This window comes from Corvus moneduloides, chromosome 9 (assembly GCF_009650955.1).
Source record: "Corvus moneduloides isolate bCorMon1 chromosome 9, bCorMon1.pri, whole genome shotgun sequence".
NCBI classification, from domain to species: domain Eukaryota; kingdom Metazoa; phylum Chordata; class Aves; order Passeriformes; family Corvidae; genus Corvus; species Corvus moneduloides.
The window spans coordinates 4,393,950-4,418,794 of record NC_045484.1 but is presented as its reverse complement, the minus strand read 5'-3'; the positions used below and the strand labels follow the sequence as shown (position 1 = coordinate 4,418,794).

Below are 24,845 nucleotides of genomic sequence, written 5' to 3'. Positions count from 1 at the left end.
TGTCGAAAAATCTCAGTGTGTGAGGTCAGTAGCTCTGCTGACTGCTTTTTGGGTAACAGCCATTTAATAACTGGCCATCCTTCCCAACACAGGAATCTCTTGAAAGACCCACTGTGATTTCAAGAGTCCTAATAGAGGAACGGCTCAGTGTTTGCACTCCCTCTGCACCACAAAAAAATCCCAAAGCAAAGAAATCCAAGGACCAGCTGGGCTGTGGGCACCACCCAGGAGTCCCCCTCCGGCCCGAATCCTGAGCACAGAGTTTGATCTCCCAGCCCACAACAGAGAGGGCTCTCGCAGGCTCCACACGCATCATACATCAAGTGCTAGAACTGGGCTTCCTTTTCTCATGCAAACTTTTATCCCACTTATAAATCTCCAGCCTTAAAATTTACTTTGCAAATACTTTACCTGCTGCCTGAGAGATAAGCAGCACAGGTAAGAGTAAGCTGTGTTTCATACAGAATTGCTCAAGTAACAAAAAGACTCCCTAAATGCCAGAATTACACTCTTTTCCTTCATAGTTTAATAGCAATATACATAACTTAAAGCCTTTTTTGTTGTTGTTTGCTCTCTCTCTCTCCTAACATTTCAATGGGATAAAGAGCTGTCCTTACACAGTCAGACTGGTTTACCTCAGTACGCACCTAGCAGTGCTGCCACTGCCTCCAAGGGGCTTGGTAAAGCATCAGCCCATATGGTGCCGGTTGGATTCACACTGGCAAAGCCCGGTGCCTCGGAAGCTGCCGGGTCTGGAGAACCGGGATTTGTCACATAGACTCAGCCGCAGCGCTCCACGCTCTCTCAAGTTTCACCGTCTACTTATCACTCCCTCAGCGGGAACTTCTAAAGCATCACCCTTAAGAAAGTGCTCCAAACTACATCGGACGCTGAGAGTCAGCCCAACCCGCGCTGTCCCGCCGGCTGGCAACCCGCGGGGCTCCCGCAGCGCTGCCGGCGGCTTTCCCGAGCCCCGGGGCTCCCGGAGCGCAGCGCTGCGCCGGTCCCCTAGCCCCGTACCTCGGATGTAGGCGCACTTTCCGTCGTCCAGCGGCGCGGAGGCAGAGGCACCCATGGCTCCGTGAGCTGCGGTCCCGCCGAGCCCGAGCCGCTCCCGCCGCTTCCTCCGCAGGCACCGCCCCCGGCCCTGGCCCTGCCCCGCCCCTCCCGGGAGGGACCCGCGGCTGCCCCGCGCCCCGCGGCGGCTCCGGCGCCCGGCACGCCTGTGCCCGGTGCTCTCTGTGCCCTGCTCTGCTCTGCCTCACTGTCACTCGTCAGCGCAAAATCCACATCCCCTTGGAGACACGGTTACAACCTCCAGAGTTAAAGACCGTGCCAAAGTAAAAGCACAGTTAAACAGGACCAAAATACTTCTCCTGGAGGTGTCCAGAAGGCAGCTGGGTCTGGCGCTGGGTGGTGTGTGCAGTGGCTTAGGAGTGACAGTGGCAGTGCTGGGGTGACATTTGAACTCGATGATTTTAGAGGTCTTTTCCAACCTTGATGATTCTATGATTCTGTGATTAAAGGCCCTGGCACAGGATGACCATAGGAGCTGTGGTTGCCTCATCCCTGGAAGTGTCGAAGGCCAGGCTGGATGGGGCTTGGAGCAACTTGGGCTAGTGGAAGGCGTCCCTGCCCATGGCAGGGGGTGGAATGAGATGATTTCAAGGTCCCTTCCAACCCAACCCATTCCATCCTTCTGTGATTCTGTGATTTATGGCTCAGTCTTCAGGGCCGTATTGTCCCACTCTTCCCAGGAATATAGCATATTGCTATTGCATGTTTTGATTCCAGGATGAAAAATAAACCTACACGAGCAGGCACTAAAATACACATCCCTTCAGTAAACATTGTCCAGTGATTGAAACAACTTCCTAAAACAGGCCAGAGCACCAATCTGCAGATCCTCAGCATAGCAATGTAAGGCAGTATGGAACACATACCTGAATTCTCCTACACCTGAATAATAATTTCACATCATACCCAGATGTGACTTTCTAAGTTATTTCCTTCTTTTTTGCTCTTTTTATAACATTAATCCAGCTGACTGTCCATGGGCAGGGTGCCATCCCTTATTGTGCCTCATATGTTTTGTATGGAGCTGATGAGTTGCAATGAATATGGATTTTGCTGACACGCTGGAGGTTCACAGTGACTGGAAGTTACACATTTTACCCTTAAATACTTTTCATTCAGCTTGTACACATCTGCCACTCACTGTGAAATTGCTTTCACATAGTTCAGTTTTGCTGATGTGGGCTGTGGGGTTAGTAGGTTTAATGCTATGCCACTCAGCTGATCACGGAACGATGAAACATTCTGGGGTTGAATCTTTTTAAACCAACACTGAACTTGATCAGATTTGAAATATTGCAGATGATGTGTGACATTGAGTTCAGTATTGTGCTAAACAACCTCTTTCCTTCCAAAATTCATGTTCTCTGGACACACACTGGTTGTATCCAAGTATGGTGGAGTAATTGCTTCACTACCTCGAGGAGATCAGGCTCGCCCAGAGCATCACTAAGCCAGCATCTCACAAGTCTATAGAGACTTCAGTTGACCTAACATTAAATCAACAGCACTTCTAGACATCAAATGTGAACCAGGCTCTGTTTTGGATATATTTGGTTGTCAGGCTCTGACTGAGAGCTCTCAATGAGGTGGCTGCTCTGGTTTGCTCACTGCACCTCTGTGAGCTGTGTGAGCAGACACCAGTGAGGAAATACTGGTTACTCGTGTGCGTTTTGAAGTCGTTAACTCAGAGGAGAATTTGGGCTCTGCTCAGCATAGCATATCTGTTATCAAATGTAGCTGAGGAGCTTTGCATAACGTACAGTCACGTGTAACGGGCAAGTCAGCTCCAGGAGTCTGGAGAGATAAACCATGGGGAATTCATGGGCCATGAAGTGGATTGCAGTTCTGTCCCATCATTTAGCAGATGAAAATATGCCAAATCCCAGAAGCTTCATACCCCAGGACAAATGTCAGAATGTGCACTGAATGGGAAACCTCCCTATCTAAGTACAGCTAGGGTAAAAACAAAATGAGAACTGAGGAGCTTATTTAGTTATAGCATTCTATACTTTGGTACTGCCTGATCCTGAAGATCCCCAGGCATTTCAGAAATACTTGCTAATTAAAGACTGTGATTTCCTTTTTAAGATAGGGAAATGCTGTGTTTTGATGGCAAAGCTTGTGTCTTTAGCATCTTAAAAAGACACCATAAGAAATGTGAGCCAAATCAGGAACAGAGATAAATGATCTTCTTTCTGTACTGCTTAAAACCAAACCCATCCTCTTTAAGATAAGGAATTTGCCATATTAAAGTTTAAGCTGATATGACACCTGCGCTGCAGGTATCAATGATAAAGTAATACAATCAAAACAAGAATACCACCAGAGCCAAAACAAGAATTTTCCCACTTTTTCTCCTATAAATCCTGATCTTTGAGGGTTGTGTTTATCTTTACACACCCCAAAATTCCTTCTCTAAACACCTGTTTTGTACTACATCCTAAAGGTTGTATTATATCCTAAAGGGCAAAATGAAAGTGAATTCCTGAGTGAAGAGGATCAGGAGAAGCCCTTCTTTCCAAACAAAGGGATGAAGATCTACCTCTGCTGCCACCGTGACTTCAATTGTGTAAGAGTGACATGGAGAGAGAGGTGGTTTCTTACATCACCACAGTCCAGGCTTCTTCATGCTCTGGACTCACGAAGTGGCCAGTGGAAGTACTGGGAGCTCTGGTACCCAAAAAGTGCAGTGCTCTGTCACTGCTGTATTCTGCTTTGGGAGGGAGGGAGGGAAGGAAGGGAGAGAGGGAGGCAGGGAGGGAGAAGGAGGCTGTCTCCACAATCTCATCTATTTGATCTCCCGCTCTGGTGGAGCCCTGATGTGCCCCAGACATGACAAGATCCATTCCCAGCGCCATGGGCACACCATGGAATGAACTTACAGTGCCTGTTAGTCAAACACACAGTCCTTAACACAACCACAGAGCTGACAAACTGCAGAGGTATCATCAGAGGGACTGATAAAATCTTGGCCACCTTGCTGGCTGCTTCTCCTTGTGTGATTGTAAAGGGGACGTGCCAAGGAAACAGTTTCTTAGACACGCTGCACGAGAGCACTTGGCTGTGCCTTTTGCTCCAGAGGGAGCGCAGGTTCACCCTGTGTGTGCTCCCCCACAGCCCTCTTGGTTGCCTCAGCGACATGGTTTGTTATCAAACAGAAGCATTGAAGTGAAAAGAGTGTGAATTCCATTGGGAGAGATGATTCATTATCCAAAACTAATATATAGGATTTCTCCAAGGGAAAGGAGTCATTTTAAGACCACTGACTTTGTAGGCAGGATAACAAGGTGCTGTTTACACAGCCAGATGCAAATGTCATGAAACTGTAATGAATAAATAATAATTACCTATTGCTAGAGGAAACTCTTAATCATTATTGTCTGAAATTCAAAATCAGGTTGCAGACAGTAGTCCCGAGAGATGTGTGATAAAATAAAAACAGCCCTTTTCTCAGGACAGACTGTTGGTTGAAGTGTATTCTGAATCCTTTCCATGTAAGTAAAACAAAAATGTTATTCTTATGAGTTATTTTCAAAAGGTTAGGAGGTCTTAAAATCTAGCTGCAGAAGATACTCTAAGAGAATCACAGATGTTCTGGCTGGAGAACCAAAATAACATTTTGATAAAATAGCCTTTAAAAAAAAAGTTAAGAGTTGGTTATGCTTTAGCTACTGCCCTGAGACCAACCAGGATGGAGCACTGAAAACCCACAACAGAAGAGTGGATTTTGACAGGCTCCTAATCCCAGAATCACGGAACAGCCCAGGTTGGAAGGGACCTCAAAAGATCCAGCCTCTCCTGGGAAAGGGAGTCTGTAGAGATTATCTAACACCCTGTGCCATTGCACCTTGAGAACTTCAGCAAGGGACACTCTGCCACACCCCTGAGGAGGTTCTGCCAATGGATGGCTGTTCCTGCTATGAAAAGTATCTTTCTTATACCAAGATAAAATTAAAAAGCATGGTGTGGAGACAGTATATGAAGTGCCACTTCATATATGAACTGAATGTTCCAGGAAAGAGGTAAAAATGGTGTTTATGGTCATTATTCAAATGAAGAAATCAGATAAAACGCCTTATTTTTGTAACTGAGAAGTGTGGATGGCAGTCTGAATAACTCAGGAAGTAGAAAAAGCAAGGCAAAGGAATATTTCAATAGCAGATGGTGGTAAAATATATAATTTTATCTCTAGTTCTACCTTTCAAAGGTTATGTGGATCAAAATATAATCAGACTGCTGAGTGCACAATTCAATGCAGAATGAGGCTTTACTGGTTGCCTCTCTCACTCCTTATTTTCTTCCCAATTATGTTTTATTATGTTGCTCACATTCAACATGTCAACAACATTCATTGGAATACTCATTGAAAACCAATGCTCATAAAAAACCAAATTGTAGATGATGTTCATCATTCTACCCTGCTTAGTTGCAAATTGTTTAGAAATTTCATTTTTGCCCACAGAATTGAATGTGATACATAATCTGAGAGCGTTTTGAAACTCCTGCAATAGAATGTTCTGATAATGCATTCTTGGTGACATGGCAGAGTTCAGTACTTCTCTACTTGCATTTAGTAAATACATATACACAAGCATAGCCCTAGCCCATAGCAGGGCTCAGCTAGACATCAGCATTGCTACAAATCGAGAATTGCCATCCTCAACATCCAAACAACACACATCTTGGGCCTCAAAAAATAAATACTTTTGAGTGGAAAGGTAGAAAACTTGGGGTTAAAAAACGCTCTTTTCTTCGGTGTCCAAGAGTGGGGTGGGGTGATTAAAGCTTCCCAGTAATGAGGATGAGAAGCTTCTCCCTCTTCTGACACCTGAGATTCTGGAGTGGGAGGATTTGAGCAGCTGGGCCTTTAAGACACCAGGTATGCACAACAAAAGAATGCTGCTTCCCTAGAATTTCTTCTCAAAACTGAGGGGCCAGCACAGTGTTCATGGTACTCACTCGAGAGAGCTCTGTTCTTTTTGTTTCTATCCACAAGGGCCCTTCAGTGGCTCTTGGGTTCCCAGTTCTCATGGAGTACAACCAAACACTTGCAAATCTATTCTGAGCAAGTGATACTCTTTGCAACCAAATACACAACCTGTTAGTACTTAGGACATATTACCAACTTGCATGTCAAGACTACTTTTTAAAACAGATTCTAACATTGATTTACTGCAAATAAACAGATTCCCCCAAGTACAGCACCAGGCAGCAGCTGTGGAGAAGGGAAAGCACCGCACACCTGGAGTACTTAAGTGAAAAAATCCTCTGAAATCAGTAACCCCACAAGAACAAGAGGCTCTGCCTTACCTTAATGTGAAGTAATTTCTCTTCAAGCCCTGGGATGAAAAGTTCCCCTGGCCTTGTCTCCTCCCCTCCCCAGTTTTCCTGTGGGAGTGCTGCTGGCCCTGTCACTGCCATGTCAGGATCCTGATGGGAACACTGTTTAAGCTTGTCTTTTGATGTGAGCCTTGTGGCTCTTTGAAGTGGGAGTCTCCTTCTGGAAGGCTGGAGGGGCAATGCTGGATCTAGAAGAACAGGAAAGTAAGGAGGTGCAGCAAACCCAGCACCACTGGGAATCGGTAAGGGAGTGAAATGGATTGTGAGGACATGCCACAGGACTGAGGGCATCTGGGACAGGAATAAATACTCTGAACAGGGATGCAAAACTCAGTCTTGAAGACGTGGTTCTGGGTTTTAGTTCCTATAAAGTAAGGAATCCTAGAGCTGAGAATCACCTCCAGCTGTTGCACACTCCATTTGCCTACCCCAGTGGCCAAGAAATTACATGGTTTTGTGTAGATATAAATTAAAATAAAATACATGTGTTGAACTTTCCTGTTTTTTAAATACACAAAACATATTTCGTAAATTCAAACACCATTTCCTTCTCTGCTTAGTAACTAGTTATGAAATCTGTTAAATGACAAATGAAGTGATCATTCCTGCTCAGCTGCCGTTAGAGGCTGTATTTTAATTAGTTAGGACATTCATGTCAAAACAGCTAATGCACAGGCCCTCACAAATTCATTGCTGGAGTTCCTTCATTGTCAAACAAGACTCATGGGTTTGTTCCCTCACGTGAAAATAGAGGTGGTGCACAGAAACCAGTGAATAAACCACAGCTGAGTGCCCTTCCCACTGCCCGGTGCTCCCACGGCTACAGAACAGCAAACGGGAAGGCATGGCCCAATCTGCTGATCTCAGCAGAAAATCCAGAACAAAAATCCAGAACAAAAATCCATCTGTTGGCGATCCAGTGAGTTCTTTACTGCTTCAAATGGGCAGCCACACCTGCCTGGGAAGACCAAAACCTTCCTAAGTGGTAGAAATAAGTTTATAGGGTGGGATTTGTAGGAGGCAGCCTGGTAAGAGGGGAAGGCTGAGGTATCTCACTGCATCTGAACAGAGTTTTGTGAGGCAAGACACCAAATCCAGAAATTAAACCTGTCATTTTCCCATCTTAACTAAGGAAATCATAGTGACTCTGCTTAGAGGAGTAAGAAATTCTACTTCCATTTCATTATTGAAGATGTGACCAAAACTTTCTTCCCAAGTGAGCTGCTGTTCCTGTATTATTAACGACCCCTCAAGAGTCCAGCAGGCATAGGCTGCAGAAGCTGAACGATCCTGCAGACATGATTAATGAAGGAGAGGGCTAAATCCCCATGACATCTGGATTTGCTTCTTCTGGCCACAGATGGTTTTGGTTGCTTTTTATTCCAAGTGTATTCATTAGGACCAAGCATGGGGTTTAAACACAGCTTTCCTGTTCCAAGTCTCCATTTTCCATGGACAAGCTTCTCCTCGGGAGCCTGTCCAGGAATGCATATGTAGCAAATGAAGTGGGATTTGCTAAACCATCCTTCACAGTGAAGGAACTGCAGGAGTTCAAAAGGAGACACACAAAGGAAAACGGAATAGTTGGGATTTTTGATGTATTTTTCCCTCTCTGAAGTGATTGTCTTGTCTGCTTCATTTTCCTTCCAGATAATTTTATAAAAACCTTATCCCTCTGAGGCTTTGAACTTACAGTAGATGGATCACAACGTGTTTACAAGTTTTTCTGTTCACTGAGTGTAGATGCTGAGAGCACAAGTCCATCCACCCAAGCCTGGCTCCTGGGCTGGGAAAGCCACTCAGTGAGCAGCCTCACAGCAATCCCACACTAATCCCGTCAGTGGGTGAGGCATCCCTGACCCCTGGGATCCTGTCAGCCTCCTGCTCCTTTCCAGCTCATCTGCACTCACCCAAAGAGTACCTGGACAGAAGGAGGACATCACCTCCTCAGCAGCACCAGCACATCCTCATGGTGGAGCAGCCAGCAAAAATCTTTCCAATTAATTATTACCATGACTTATTTGGGTGATAAAACCTGGACACAAGGTTTTTCAGTATCCTTTAGGAGTGCAGATGTAATTAACTGGTGTATTACTGATTTTCTTACACTCACTGTGTTGCTTCTCTAGTCGCTAACGTGGGTAACAATTAATCTGCTTTTTTAGCACAGTACCTGCCTTGGGTTCTCTCTTGCCTCTCTAAATAACCAACAGAAGAAACAGCAGTGGCCTTCATTATGTAGTAGTGATCTACTTAGAATTGATAAACTCTGTGAAATCACTAGTAATTCTGGGAGTTTTTTCAAAGCCATTTAAATGCCAGTGTTTATTTGGCTGTTACAGGAAAGCATAATACTTATTTAAAAACTTGCTTGCTTTCAGACACATCCACCATCGCAGGCCCAGCTGTTTTGCTGTGCAGTATTGAACACACTAGCATATTTACTGCATTAAAACAGCCCTCTGCAGATCAAAAGGGATTATTTTATTACTCTTTTTGATGATCTTTAGAAGAAACCTATATACTCCTGGTTACCTATGCAGTTCAACTTTACCAGATTGGTTTTGACCACAGTCAGTTGCACTAATGTTTGTAAGTGAAATGCAACTATTGCTTTTCCTTCCTTTTCTATTTCATAATAAAATTAGTATTTCCGTAGGCACTGGAATCCTCATTTTCCTGACATGAGAGAAAATTACAACATTCTTCTATTATCCCAGCTTTGAAACATGATGATTAAAAGTATTATCATAGATCACAGAAAAATCCGGTTTGGAAGGGACTTCTGGAGCCCATCTGCTCCAAACTTCTGCTGGAAGCAGGACCCTTGAATTAGGCTGTCCAGAGCTCTGTCAAGCCGAACCTTGAATATTTCCAGTGAGGGAAATTTTACCACTTCCCTGGCAACCTAGTGCAATGTTTAATTGCTCTCACAGTGATTTTCTTCCACTTAAACCCAGACAGAATTTCTCCTTGGGGCAAGTTGTTTGTATTAGCCTTAATGTGTTTTCCCTTGATGTGTTCAGATGCACAAATTATCTCTTGCCTGTCTAAATAACCAACAGAAGAAGCAGCAGTGGCCTTGTTTCATTTCTGATGGCACGCTGGATGTTTAGCAGTTGAACTACCTTAAGGCTGGCTTTTGCCACGTATTTCTGGATGGATAATTCTATCCACTGCTGGATAGAACTGGGGGGTCTTGCAGTACTCTGTCAAAGACCAGAGAGCCCAGGAACACAGAGGTGGGCAGGAGGCTGAAATCGGGGGTGTTAATGTTCTCTAACAGCCAACTCAGCCCATTTTAAAATGAAGCTTTTTGAGCATTTTGTCTGTGTAGAATAATTGAGCTGTAAGGATCCCTGCTGTGGACTGAAAGCAGTATGCAAACCAAACCTCGGAGTCCTGCCAACAATTACCTTTTACTTGGCACACTGCCCAGAATTAAAGTCTTGCAAAATTTTAGTCTCCATTTCTCTGGTAGATTTCTGTAGCTTCTTAAACAACCAATAAAATAAAGGAAAAAAAGAGATTATAAAAATGTTTAGATTATGGACTAAGCATACATAATGGTCTGGCTTTGGTTCCCTTCTCTTTCCCCAAATACTTAAAGAATAACAAGAGGAAATACTAAAAAAAATCAGCAATTTAAACAAAAGTTGTGAGGTCAAACTCTCCCTTGCTCCTCCTTCCTTGCCTTTATCGCTGGTCTCCACTTGGCTGCTGGCCCCCATCCAAAGGCACTGGCTGCATTGTTAGTCCATGGACAAGAACAATACACCACAAAAAAGCTTGTGGGGGGCTTAGTGATAGCTTGAGCCTTTCCAGAGTTTTGCCTTGTGCAAAGCAAAAATCCTCTGAAAAGAAGGAACAATAAACCAAAGTTCATGTGGAATCACAGAATCATGGGATGGTTTGGGCAGGGAGGGACCTTAAAGCCCATCCAGTTTCACCCCCTTCCATGGGCAGGGACACCTTCCACTAGCCCAGGTTGCTCCAAGCCCCATCCAACCTGGCCTTGAACACTTCCAGGGATGGAGAGAATTTCCCCCCAATATCCCATCCATCCCTGCCCTCTGACAATGGGAAGCCACTCCCTGTGTCCTATCCCTCCAAGCCCTTGTCCCAAGTCCCTCTCCAGCTCTCTTGGAGCCCCTTTAGGCCCTGGAAGGGGCTCTGAAGTCTCCCTGGAGCCTTCTCTTCTCCAGGTGAACACCCCCAGCTCTCCCAGCCTGGCTCCAGAGCAGAGGGGCTCAAGCCCTGGGAGCATCTCCATGGTTTCCTCTGGCTCCAAGAGGCTCACGTCTTCCTTGTGCTGCGGTCCCAGAGCTGGATGCAGTGCTCCAGGTGGAGCCCATGAAGCATCAGCCCCAAGTGTGGTCACCACTGATGACAGCCGTCACTAGAGTGAGCTGCCCAAACCACAGCTGTGTCTGTATTAGATGTGTCTGCAAAGGAGAGTGAGGAGAAGCAACTTGGCAGGGCTGTAACTGCACCTCTGGGTGAGGCAGCGGTGCAGGAAAGACACCAAGAGGGGTTACGAACCTTCTCACTGGTGGTGCACAGGGCTCTTCTTGCCAGTAAGCTCTCACAGCAAGGAAATGGGATTCGAGTTTGAATCTTCAGTTTAAAGGGAGCCCAGTGGCAGCTTGGCCTCAAGCGAGCACCTGCACCAGCAGGTGAAGGGCAGCCCACCAAGCGGGAAGGTGCTTAGGAAGAACACTCTGTTTGAAGACAGGATGGGTAGAAGTAGCTGCCACTCAGTGCAGTTCCCCTAAATGCTGGATTTGCCATGGAAAAAGAGTCAGTAGATCCTGACAGTGCTCCAGTGTCCTGGCTCCTGAATGTTTCTGCTGTCCGCAAAAGCCTTGCATGGCTATAGCCCTGAAAATAAACACAGCCCAAGTTGTAACCTCATTCCGCATTCTGGGAGCATAGGCAGCCAACACTAACTGTAGCAATGTGGAGGCGTTGTAAGGGGATTTTCTAGTTTAACAAGGAACTAGTTCACTGTGGAGGCTGGTATCCATGGCTAGGATTGAGGTAGTGGTGTGACACAAGAGAAATAAAGGGAAGCTGTACACTTCCTATCCAGTTTGCTCTCACACATCTAATTAGAGAGGACTGGTAAAGATTATACTCCTTGCTGATTGAAGGCTGGAGTTGCTGACATGAGTGACAGCAATCAGATTTTCACTCATGTTGAATGCACTAGCTACCAAAACCATGGAAGCTCAGTTGGCCACTCTAAGTCTCTGAGGTTATGCAAAATATAACTTCAACCAAAAAACCAGCTGTTCTCTCCCTGTTTTAATGAGATGTTTTCACACTCCTTGCTGTCGGGCGCCCTCTCCTGCACGTTCACCTCGGTAGCTGTTCTGGTGACAGAGAATCCCTCCTCCTCTTCCTCCTCCTCCGGTAAAATCATTCCATACAAAAGTCTCTCCTGACCCCGCACACCTCCCTGTTTTTCAGATACCCAAATTGTGGCCACTCACTACACTACAGAAAGCTGCCAGGCAATCGTAGCTTGCTAATGAAGAGTTATCAGGCAATTCGTTTTCTTTACAAAGCAAAATCATTCCAAGTATCCTCAACTTAAAATCATAGAATCCCAGTCTGGTTTAGGTTGGGGGGGACCTTAAAGATCATCTCGTTCCACCCTCTGCCATGGGCAGGGACACCTTCCACTAGAGTCAGGTTGCTCCAATCCTTGAACACATCCAAGGATGGGGCAGCCACAGCTTCTCACCACCCTCACAGGGAAAAATTTCTTCCCAATATTCCATCTAACCCTGCCCTTCTTCACCTTAAAGCCATCCCCTTTGTCCTGTCCCTCCAGGCCTTTGTCTACAGTCCCTCTCCAGCTCTCCTGGAGCCCCTTTAGGCACTGGAAGGGACTCTGAGGTCTCCCCGGAGCCTCTTCTCCAGGTGAACATCCCCAGCTCTCCCAGCCTTTCCTCATAGGAGAGGTCCACTCTACTCATCTCCATGGCCCCATGTGTTGGTTTTGCAGGGCCTGGTTTTTGGCAGCGGGGGGGGCCACAGAGGTGGCTGCTGTGAGAAGCTGCTGGAAACTTTCCCCATGTCCGACAGTGTCGCGATAGAGGGGAAACCCAGACGCTCAATATGAGTGATCAGCAGGAATCCGATTTATTGATTGTACCAGAACTCCTTATATACTAACAATAATAGGCTTTATGCATATTCGTAACGGTGCATTCTAAGTGGTTCACGTCCACTAAGCTGATCCTAAACCCCTCCTTAGTACCCCTTTTGTGGTCAGCAGTTCTGCTTTTTTCCCTGGCCTTCTAACCACAGATGTCTATTGTTATACTGCCAAAACCTAACCTTGCTGGCTCTGCAAATAAACCCATAGTTCAGCAGTAAGACTCAATGGTGGTTCAGTTATTGAGCAAGATACATGTAATATTCTCTAACTTCAGTTGTAACACAGGATGTGTGGTGCATTGTCTTATGAGACCTTGCTCAGCTAGCTGCAAGGGTCTATGTGCCCATTCTCACGTAGCCAGCTTCTCAAATCAGTAAGCTGCGAAGAATCTGTATATCCCGAATCTATATGTCCCTTTTCACGTAACCAATCCCTCACACGACAGAGCCAATCCCTGATGGCTCTGAAGATGGACAAGCTGCTGGCCAAGGCTGGGCCAATTACAGAGGCTGGTTATCTGTGATAACAGATTGAAGAAGGAAATCAAAACAAAGTGTGCACAGACAGTTTTTTCCTGGCCAGAGAAGAGGAGGAGGTGAGAACACCTGAGGGGAACAACACGGAGGCACCGGAGTCAGTGGAGAAGGAGGGACACGAGGTGCCCTGGGCACCGGAGCCCAGATTCCTCTGCAGGCTTTGGTGAAGACCGTGGTGAAGCAGCTGTGCCACTGCAGCCCCTGGGGATCCACGGGGGATGCAGAGATCCACCCACAGCCCGTGGGGATCCACGGGGGATGCAGAGATCCACCCACAGCCCCTGGGGATCCACAGGGAATGCAGACATACATCCGCAGCCCACGGGGGAGGTGTCCATGCCAGAGCAGGTGGATGCCTGGAGGAGGCTGTGCTCCAGTGGGAGACCCGATGGAGAGAGGGTGCCCCGCTCCCAGGCTGGAGCAGCCTGGCCTTGGAGGAGTGCACCCCGTGGAAGAGTGACCCACGCCGCAGCAGTTTTGGGAGGACTGTGTGCCCGTGGGAGGGACTCACGCTGCAGCAGGTTTGGCAGCACCGCTGCTCGTGAGAGTGGACCCACGCTGGAGAAGGTCACGGAGAACTGTCTCCCGTGGCAGGGACCCCACGGGGCAGCAGGGGAAGGGCTCCTCTCCGTGAGCAGTGGAAGAAAACCTCGTGTGGCAAACTGAGCAAACCCCCACGCCCTTTCCCCTGCGCTGTCGCTGGGAAGGAGGGAAGGCTAAGGGAAAAAGGTCTTTTAAGGGCTTGTTTTAATTCTCATTATCCTCCTCTGACTCTGTTAGTAGTAAGTTCACTTTGTACCTTTAAGTTGAGCCTATTTTGCCCTTGGAGTGTTTTCTCCCGGTCCTTATCTCAACTCATGAACCCTTCGTTATTCTTTTCTCTCCTCTGCCCAACTGTGGCAGGGGAGGGTGAGTGAGTGACTTTCGTGGGTGCCTGGTGTTTGACCGGTGTCAAACCACGATGCCCCATCATGCCCCTTCCAGCCTTCTTGCTGCTCCCCGTAGTGAGGCAGCAATGACTATGTCAGTGACTGTCCCTGCACTCTGGAGAGACAAGAAGAAGCAGGAGATTTGGTGTCTCAGTTCGAAATCTGAGTGTTTTGGCCAGAAGGGAGTTCAGAGAGGTGGGATGCCTCCTGACAGCAGCAGCTCAGCTCATCCAGCCAAGATTATCACAATCACCACCAGCAGCTCTGGAAATCTGCTCCAGGTATGAGTCCTCTTGCCCTATTGTGACAGAGAATAACCCACCTTTTCATCTGGAGAAAAAAATCTAGGTTCCAACTCCTACAAAAGGCAAAGAATGGGGCACAAACCCTGAGAAATTTAAGAATTTGTACAAGAGGAAACAAGGAGGGGCTAACACTGAATCACCACACTTCTACATCCTCCTCTCATGGGCTGATTACCAAACCACCTTCTCTCCTGCTTCCTTCCTTCTTGTATTTTTTACACTCTGTCAAGTTGTTCACACAGCTTTCTCATCCCCACTCTGTGTTCCAAGACTTCTCTTTATCATATTTTCCTAGTTTATCGTCAAAAAACTGCCAGAAACTAAGGGAAATTATGTCCTAGAGAACACCAGAGAGTGCTTTGACTTTTGGCCAATGCTCTGCTGCAACGTTTATGGTATTTGATGCATATGTTTTAGAAGACTTTTTATTGTAGGTTGGGAATGAGGAGTAGATGCCTGTTTTCTGTAAAATTTCAGAGATAGTGGCTATTCATGGTCTGTAGGTGCCTTTGACAAATCCTTCTGCAGGGTGGCCTGTTTGAGTCTTCTCTGATCAATGGCTACACTATACTACTGTCATTTATTTCACAAGAAAGGACATTAAAAATTTGGGTTTGGTTGCTTTGTGGAATCGGGTGTGTACTCTACAGTTTCATTGTCCAACAACTCTGAATCCCTGACTTGTTTAGATACAGATGATTTTTTTCTCTGTTCCTGCTGGAGGTGTTCAGGACCAGGATACATGCCAGGCCTGGAAGTTTGTGAAAGTTGTTCCTCCACTTGTGCTGTGGATTTAGGTCCCCCCTCCCCATGCACGCCAACCCACCAGACTTCTGCAAAATCAACCACTGAAAGCAGTGGGAAAAGGAACCCACAAGGTTTCATGAATTGAAACTGCCTCCTGTGAGATTTACTTCAGCATACCTGCTCCTGGAACACAACAGGTAGTTCTCTAAAGAACACAGAAGTATGGAACAAAGCTCCCAAAACCGCCTGCTTTCTTATGGTAGTCAAACCATGGTATCTATTGACGGTTTCATCCCACTGCCCCTTACCTTATCGGTAGAGATGCCTGGAACGCCTTTCAAACAGTACTATTTAAATTGCTTCTGAGGTTTGAAGTAGGCTTGTTTTAACTTGTTTTTTCAAGGTACTGTTTTCTATTGTTGCTAAATTATCACCAAAAAACCTGATTTTTGTGGCACCTGGAAAAACTAAGACATTTAGATTGAATTTAAGAAAGTTTTACAATGGGGGTGCTGAGGCCCTGGCACAGGGTGCCCAGAGAAGCTGTGGCTGCCCCTGGATCCCTGGAAGTGTCCAAGGCCAGGTTGGATGGGGCTTGGAGAAACCTGGGATATTAGAAGGTGTCCCTGCCCATGGCAGGGGGTGGGACTGGGTTAACTTTAAGGTCCCTTCCAATCCAAACCAGTCTGGGATTCTCTGACCAGAGCTATGTTGCCAGCTTAGTCAGTTCAGAGGCATCTAAGAACAGAGAAGGCAATGCAGAACACCTGAAGTGGGTGCTCAGAGCAGACAGTGTGAAAAAAATCTCAGCTTAATGTCATGAGTACAAAAAAAGGCTTCTTTGAGCAGTAGTCACCTTTGAGCATCCTCCTGTTGTGCATTCATTGCAATGTCTGTCATTCCCAGTCACACCAGCCACATAATAGAGTTCTTCAGCACTTCTAATTTTTATTGTCATTGTGCTCCCACTGTTATGTTAATTAGATTAAACCAGACTCCCACTGAGGCTGTAACAATGATAAACATTGTAGTAATCTGTCAGCTCTCTCTGAAACCACTTTCCACGGCTTTGGAAATGTGCTGTCCCGACAGACCACACTGCTGTGTATTGTAAATAATCTGCTTTGATCACACTTGCGCACATACACTGTAATAATCAACACTAAAAAATAAACTCCTAATGACTCACAACCTGAGGCACATTATTGATCTTTCCAATCAGCTACCATGCAGGGGGTCATGGAAGCAGAATGTATTAATGCTGCCATTTTTAACTTTACAAGACAAATATTGTGGGGAGAGAGGTCCTGCCAGAAATCTAAAATGATTGTACATTAATACTCATCATTTTCTTTGTCTGGAAAGATTGGCTTGTTCCATCTTTTCCTCTTTGCCTGAAATAGGTTCTAGTCTTTCCACTGATTGTTTTAAAGATAGCAGTAAATTCTTAACAACTTTTAACATAGACACTCAGTACTGTGGGATTTTGCTTCCAGGCCATTAACTCCTAAATCCATATTCTGACAGATTTCTTCTGAGGAACAAAGAACAGTGCAGGAATAAGGGCTGGACTGCTTTTCTTGTCTTACTGTACAGAGACACTCAGCAACACAGCTCTCCTCGTTACAGACCCTGTGGAGAATCAGGACTTCACAAATCCAGGTTCTTTACAAGTGCTGTAGAAACTATTATTACAAGTGGTTCTGTACTTCTCATTAGCCCTGTGCCTCATTTCAGTGAATCCCAAAAGGTCTTCTGCATTCAGTGTGTGTGTGCATGTGTTGCTGTATGGACTATGGACATCTGCTGTGTCCATAAACCTGCATTACACATCCCATTTCTTCTCCTGCTGCAAATCTGAAGCAGATGTGTGAGGCTGCAGAGAATAGGTGTAGGCTGTATTTCTTCAAATTGTGTTCTTGCTGCTGTTTGGAAGGCAGCGATTTGCCAAAGTGCAGAACCACAGACTTTAGAAGCAAATAACAACAGAGAGCCACAATCTCACTTTTCCATCCCTTGGCCTGAAAATAATCAAAGAAGAAATAGAACCCAAAAAGAGAAATTACATGTTTTTTTAGACCTCTACCCTAATATAATGCCTGCCCCCAGCACCTACCAAATTTGCAGATCGCAAATTCATAAGGCTGGCAACTGTGATCTTGGAAAGAAATTCCAACTGCAAAATTCTGCTTAATATGCTGGGCTGAAATGTGTATGCAATATGCTCCAGCACTCCCAAATAAATCAGAGCTCAGATCTATAGAACCCAAGAGCTGTCCAGGCTGAAGCAGCAGAGTTAGGGAACTCCCACCATTTAGAGAACAGAGCTGTGTTATGAAGAAATGGGCACAGCTGCTTTGGTGAGTCACATGTGGGTTTGGAATGAGGACCCAGCTGGCAAACACCTATTTTCCATCATTTCTTGAGGTCACTGCTGAAGTTCAAGTAATGGAAAAAACAGATGAGTTAAAAGCAAACCTCCCTAAGTTATGTTTGAAACACACAGCTCAGGGGATAGTCTTGCACAATTTAAGTAGCCTCTGGAAAGTGTGGCACAATCATCCACTGAGCTTCTCTACTCAGGGAAACAGTCAGGTTGGGGATCATAGGCTTTGACCAGCTACAAAACAAGGTAAGTCTGTGCTACAGGAAATCTTTTAAAATAAGATATAAAAAGAGGGAAGGAGTAGTCATTCATTTCCTGTAACTGATGCTTAAGCCAAGAATTACTAAAATGTATCCTGATTATTTTTTTCCAGGATTTTTTCCCTCTTTTTTTTCTCCTTCTGCCATCTTCTCTTTTTGCCTTCTCCTTATCCTTGTCTCTTTAAAAATATGCTTTTGGTCACTACTCGTAAAGATCAACACAACAGACTAAGTCATCCTCATACTTATTTACCTTTTGGGTGATTTTCAGTGCAAGCATAAACCTTCCATGATTTCAGCAAAGGTTCTTGGTTGGGCCGTTTACTGGAAGAAAAAGAAATCTGTTCTTGCAGAAAAAAAAAGTCTGCTTGTATCTATCTCATGCTCCACGAGAGGGCACCAGATAATTATCTTAAATATCACCCAGGCAGCTGTTGTGTACAGGCTGTTAATTGCACCTAATTAGAGATCAGTATATGTATTAATCAGCTACAAGTCAGGCCTCATTACAGAAACACTCAGTGGCACTGTTTCCATCTATGCTCAGCCTCCAGCTCCTAGTTGGATCCCATGAAGTTGTGTGCAGGTATTGCTTCTCCCCCCGAATACTCTCCTATTTCTAACCTTGCTGCTGTGCTGTCTTGTGTCATACACCTAAAATATGCACATATTTAAAATATTGCCCACAGCCCTAGCATGAGAACAGCCAGTGCTAAATTTGTTTGCCAGGGCACAGCACAATTTTTTCACCATGAATGAAAGTTCATCAGTGCAAGAGACAACTTTGCTGTGGGTTAGTCTCAGCCTGTAGTTAATCCCACAAACACCTTCCATGCCTCATAAATCTTTGACTTTATCTTCACAACATTTTCTATGTAGTTATTTCTCCAAAAATTATTTCAAAACACTGTGTACAGAGCTTCCCTTCATTTGGCAGGCTTTAATCATCCTTGTTTCCTTACTACAGAGAGCAGGACATTGTTTGCTGAATGACAAATGAAAAAGTTGTAAAAAGGGTTTAATCCTGTCCCTATTTCAGTTCAAACCACCTCTGCTAGGCATCAGAGCTGAAGCATTCTGCTTTCTTTGCCCTGACACTACTTAGGCCCTTCTGAAAGGATGTGCACAATATTTTGAGGAAACAAGGCAAAAAACAAGATTTCTTTCCCCTCTATTCACTTACTATGATAAAAGTAGTCAACAAGGAGTTACAAGGAAAACCAGCTGCAGTTTGACACCTAAGCTGGGTTCTGTGTTATTCACTGCCCCCTTTGCAGAGCACAGAAGCAACGTTTTGTTGCTTTCCCCTAGTTACTTATAATGAGTTCCCACTCTTTTGCCTTTATCTCCAGGTCCTGGGTTTCTGGGAATGGAAGAAGTTAGCTTATCTTTTGCAGCCTGAATTTGGAATATCCATTGGCTACAGGGGACAGGCCATACACACAGCACCCCAGAGGGACAAGGCAGCCACGTGTTAGGTGTGCTACTCCCATCCTATGGAACAGAGGCCATATTTCATGTCTGTGTAGTCCCACCTGTGTTGGGGTACGGGGGTAGCTCTGAACACTGGCACAAAGGTGGCACTTTGGGCAAACAGCCGTTGTCTCCTCAGCTCTGGTTTTCTCTGGCAGCACATGCAAGCAGAAACAATTATTACCTTTGGTTTTGTAGTGGCTGAACAACATGTTTTAGATAAGTGGAATTAATGCTCTTACTGCTTTAAAGGGATAAAGGTAAAGCCTAAAATAAAAATCCCAACAAATGGAAATATTTGTAATAAGCTAATTATCTGATTAAATTATTACATGCTCTGTCACCCTACACCTGTTAATACACTGTCATAAATATCAAATGCAGAATTAATACCAGCCATTAAGTGCATGCTACCCCTCTCCAAAAGTCCAATTAAGCATGTGTTTACAAACGATGCAACTAATTATCCACCTCTTCTATTTCAGTCAAATGTCTGAATGTCTTAATGTGCCTTGGAGACATTTCCAAAGCTAAGGAGACATAATGTCTTCTCAAAGAACCAATACTCTGAAAACATTGTGAGTTTCTGAGCATCAGCCCTAAGGCTACAGATTTTGTAAATACATTTTTTTTTCAGTCTAAGTGAGTTTGGTATTTTGCCTCAAGAAATGTTGAAGATTGTGAATTTCAGAAACTTTTTCAGTTGCATGGCCATTTCTGTGATTTGAGGGTGTGCTACGTGGAACTATCCTTCATTTATTAAACAGGCAAAACCCTTTGATCACTGGCTGAAACTTCACTTTATGAAACAGATAATATTATCTTGTGGCTACTCCTCAAATTCTTGGCCAGTTTTGATCTGTGTTTTTACTTTGCTGATACAATCACATCCTGAACCCTGCAGCTGAATGAAAACACTTCTGAGTTACTACCAATCACTGATAGCACTGTCCTGCTGCTGTTCCCCAGCTGTGGTTGTGGGATTGTTCGGCTTGTGCCTACCCTGGAATGCTTGCTGTCCCTGAAGCTGCCAAAGCTTTTGGGGTATATTGCAAGTTTAGAGTTGAGATATTTGAGATGCTTTTCCCCTGCCTTCTTATAAGCAATTTGCATTAAAGAACTTTGCCTGTCACTGTTCCCATCAAAGGTGGAAGATTTGATGCCCCTGCCTGAGCAGACCATTTCTCCATTAATGCTCTATTGGGATCAAGTGCATTGACATTTTTGGGATACACTGGAGAGGTAAAAATAAGTCTTTGACCCTTCCTAAATGAGATCCACTCTTTTACTACCTGCTCCTTTCTCTGCCACTCCCAGCTCATTCTGGATTTACCAAATGCTGTTTTTAGCAGTATCTTTCCCTCTAGGGTCAGCACTGACTGTCCAAATGCTGGCCACATACTGGTTTTAAGTGACTTTTTTGAAGACAAGTACTTAATAATGGCAGGGCCTGAATACTGAAGAGCCTGTAATGTCTCATGCCAAACTTCTTTTTCAGAGGACTACAGCCAACAGAATCCCTAATTTGTACATTTTGATCCTCGAGCAACATGGATTCTGTTACAATTCCCATTTATTCATGTTACCTCTGTGAGTAGTTAATCTGCTCAAACTCTCTCCCTCTCACTTATTTTGTCTACAAACTTCAAAATAAAGCCAGTCTGCAAAGTTCTGCAGATATATCACTGGGGTATTATCTTGCAGCTCTCTTACGATCCAGAAAAGGATCTTTTCCCCTTGATTGCCACTGGGCATTCTCACCAGACTGCTACAGCTCTGGCAGGAGGAAGAGGCACATCACAGTTACAACCACAATACCAATCTGTGCTGAGCAATCTTGTTTCATTTCCCTTCTTTCCCATTCACAATACCGAACATTTTTCATTAAAGATCACGCAGCTTGCTTGCTCTGCTTTAATTTTAAAGACTCTAAATCTTAAACTGTAGCAAAGCCATCTGTCCTGAGCCAGTGTTGGTTCAGAAGAACAACCTCAGTGCCTTTTCCTCCTGCCCCATTGTACCTGAGTTGATCCTGAGCAAAGCTGCTCTGCACACACTTTGTACCCTGCACAAAGGGTAAATGCCTCAGACATCCCTCCTGCTCTACCAGGGACACTCAGCATGGGAAAAGGATTATTTTACTACTTCTAGGGCAGACCTTACCTCATCCTACCAATGCCCATTTAGTTTTCCTTTGCTATCATTTATTTATACCCTCATATTTCTTTACTGTAATGTACCACAGTGGAGTAATGCACCAACACAGATATTTTCTCCTGATTTTTCCCACCTTTTGCCTCCTATTTACAGTTCCCTGCCTCCAGATTTTTAAAATGTGAGTATTTTTTCTTCCTTCCCTCTATATGCTGGTTTCTGAAAGGAAGTGAATGGGTGACCTTCAATCATTTTAACAGGTAATAAATATTTTACCTGGAAGGACGACATGGAAACAACATGTCTCAGTTGACTGGAGTAATTTTCTTTACTATTATTTTGCTGCTGCAAGGAGCAGAAGAAATGTTTCCATTACAGCAGGAACAGTGGAAAGCAGGAGCTGATGAAAGCTCTCTCAGCTCTCATGCTGCATGGTTCTGCTACCTGCTGCAGAGAACAAAAATGCTCCCAACACAGAGCATTGTATTGTATTGAAATACAGTATTATCCATCTCCCAGGCTTTCTTGTCTGCACTGGAGTGCAGAATCACAGGATGATGGGATAACTTGAGCTGGAGGGGCCCTCAGGAGGTCCCTGTCCAAGCTCCAGCTCAAAGCAGGTCAGAGAAGCCTGGCTCAATAACCTCACAGGAAGGGGCTGGATGCGTAGGGTCCCCAAAGCCTTGCCTGTCCCAGGCTGACCAAGCCCTGCTCCCATGGCCTTTCCTCTCAGGGAAAGTTCTCCAGTCCCAGCCATCCTGGGGCCCTCCCTTGCCTTCCCTTCCTCCAGTCTGTCAATGCCTTTCCTGGAGTGAGAGCCCCAAACTGAACACAGTATCTGGATGTATGTAGGGAGTGCTGAGCATGAGGGACACGGCCCCGAACCCCTGGCCATGACAGCAGAGTCACTGCGCCGATCAGGGCTCCTGCTGGGGAGCACAGCCCTGCATCTGCACCACAGCTGCCCCCTGGACACGAAACCCTCATGCTGATGCCTTGGCAGGAGGACAGCCTGCACTTGGAAAGTACTTGGTAGCCTTTTCTCACATCCTTAAAAGCAGCAACACCACATTGCAGAGGAAATCCATGCTGCCACTATTAAATCATACAGGAAATATAAAACAAAATCAAGTAAATATTCTTAGAAATATGGTGAGCTGGACACCATTAGTGCAGCTTAAGTGTGTTCAATTTCTTTTTGTGTCTCTTTCAGCAAAAGATTCCTAGAAATGTTTATAGTTTGTTAATTTACATGCCAGTGTATAGTTTTGCATTTTACCAGATTTTTTCCTGTGAGGATGGAGGGGCCCTGGCACAGGGTGCCCAGAGAAGCTGTGGCTGCCCCTGGATCCCTGGAAGTGTCCAAGGCCAGGTTGGATGGGGCTTGGAGCAAGCTGGGCTAGTGGAAGGTGTCCCTGCCCATGGCAGGGGGTGGAACAAGATGAATTTAAGGTCTCTTTCAACCCAAACCAATCTGGGATTCTGTGATTCCAACTCACCTTGCACTCCATCTGCCTTTGGAGATCTGCCTTCCTGACAACTGCATGCTCTCACTTTGCAAATCTTATTTTTGTAGCATTAAGCTTTTCTCACATAGAACAAATTTCACTAACAGTGGTACATTACTGTCAGAACTTCCTCACTCACCTCAGTGCTGCAGGCAATTAACAAGTGAAGCAATTTTTACCAAAGGGCACTTCTGGTACCACAATAACTTGACAGACAACATCTTCCTTTCCTTGGCACTGATGAAACTTCAGGAAAATTTCAGTCATTAGTTATGACTAGTGTCATTCTAAAGAGAGGAATGTATCAGAATCTCTTATTCCATTCTGTACCAGCTTTGAATTTTAACACTAAAAGAGCTCAACACAACCCACTTCAGAAAAATAATTCTTTAAGAAACCCAATCAAGAACAAGATAAGGACTGTTAAATCCTGTCCACGCTGACTCCGAGATTTATCTGAGCCATTTGATCACACTTAGAAAACAGAGACGTTATCCCTGACTAACTTATCAACATCTTGTAAGGATCAATTGTATAGGCTGCAGTATAGGTCATAAGGAGTGTGAGGGAGTGAAAGCTACTCCATAAAAATAGTTACCTAGGAATAACCTGACTTAGGCTAGAATGTCTCAAAAATACGTGAAGTTTTGCAAGGAGAGGTGAAAGTCCAAACCAGGACTTTTAAAATATTCTAATTATGAAGACACTAACTATAACACTCTAGGAAAACTTACAATACTTCATACTGAATTGCCTTAAATACTCCATTTCAAATAATCATAATTATGTTGCTGCATGATTAAAGACTGAAGTATTAATTCAGACTCACATCTGATCTCTGTTCACTTTTTACTCACACCAGATTTAATTACACTGTAAGTGCACTGCCTTGCTATCGCTATAAAACAGTTGATGCCAAGACCAGTAAAGGCACCTCTCAAGACCCAAAGCTCATAAAACCAATGTTCATTTACCAAACGTTAAAACACAGACACGGGAAGACAAACGTTTATTTCACGTTAGGACTGCAGAGCGGGCTGGAGATGCTCGAGAACACCTAAATGTGTATTTTTGTACCGTAAACAGAAACACCACAAGTCTTGCTTCAGCTTCGTCCCTTGTCTGAGGGGTGTGGGGATGGCGCTGGGCTCGGTGCCACGCTGCCCTGCCTGCCCGGGTTCAGCTGCTTCCCACAGCCTTCGGACTCCGGGCACGTCCCTCTGGAGCGCTGTCCAAGAGCCCTGGAGTTCAGGGAGCAGAGCCCAGCAGGGGCCGGCCCGATGCCACGCATTCATCCTACGGGGCTGTGCGGTGGCGGATCCGCTCCTGCCCGCAGAGCGGGGAACGAAGCAGCAATAACCCAATTCCTGCAGCCCGCAGGCTCACCTGGCCAGGGACAGCGGGGGCTGCCCGGTGGCAGAGCAGGGAATGAGCCAATTCCTGGCTCGCCTGGCCAGGGGCAGCGGGGGCTGCTCGGGCCGGCCCCGCTCCGGCCAGGGCACCGCCACTCACCCGCCCTCCGGCCCCGAGCTGCGGGGCTCGCTGCGGGAACCACGGAGTCACCGGGGCTGGAAAACACCTCTGGCATCATCGAGGCCAACCTATGCCCAACACCACCCTGTCAACCAGGCCATCGCACCACAGCCAGCCTTTCCTTAAACAGCTCCGGCAGCCCATTCCAATGCCTAATTACCCTTTTCGGGAAGGAATTCCTCCTGATGTGCGACCTCAACCTTGCCTGGCGCAGCTCAGCCGCCCCCGCCCGGGAAGGGCGGTCAATGGAGAGGGGCCGTAGTGCGGAGCGAGCCCCGCAAGGCGCGGTGCCGCATCCCGGGAACGGGAAAGGAAAGGGGATGCGGAGCGCTGGCGGCGGCGGGGCGGAGGTGTGGGCAGGGCGGAGAAAGCAGCGAGCGGCCCCAGCGGCCGCCGCGCCCGGGCCGTGCAGGAGGCGGAGGAGGGTG

General features: G+C 45.7%; 1 protein-coding gene and 2 long non-coding RNA genes across 3 annotated transcripts in view; all 3 read right to left on the bottom strand.

Moving 5' to 3' along the window:
* The window catches only part of NIBAN1 (niban apoptosis regulator 1), a 57,106-nt gene extending 55,989 nt beyond the window's left edge, over nt 1–1,117 (bottom strand). Inside the window, exon 1 of the mRNA XM_032117811.1 lies at nt 1,021–1,117. Within this exon, the coding sequence (XP_031973702.1) occupies nt 1,021–1,075 (55 nt within the window). The 5' untranslated portion in view covers nt 1,076–1,117. The remainder of the gene's footprint in view (nt 1–1,020) is intronic.
* A 9,328-nt stretch (nt 1,118–10,445) lies between these two features.
* LOC116447983 lies at nt 10,446–14,316 on the bottom strand. Its single transcript, XR_004241774.1, has 3 exons — nt 14,305–14,316; nt 11,743–11,746; nt 10,446–10,702 (listed from the first exon to the last, which is right to left on the bottom strand). It is a non-coding gene; the product is annotated as an uncharacterized LOC116447983 (long non-coding RNA).
* A 9,560-nt stretch (nt 14,317–23,876) lies between these two features.
* LOC116447981 lies at nt 23,877–24,699 on the bottom strand. Its single transcript, XR_004241772.1, has 2 exons — nt 24,578–24,699; nt 23,877–24,485 (listed from the first exon to the last, which is right to left on the bottom strand). It is a non-coding gene; the product is annotated as an uncharacterized LOC116447981 (long non-coding RNA).
* Between the last annotated feature and the right edge of the window lie 146 nt (nt 24,700–24,845).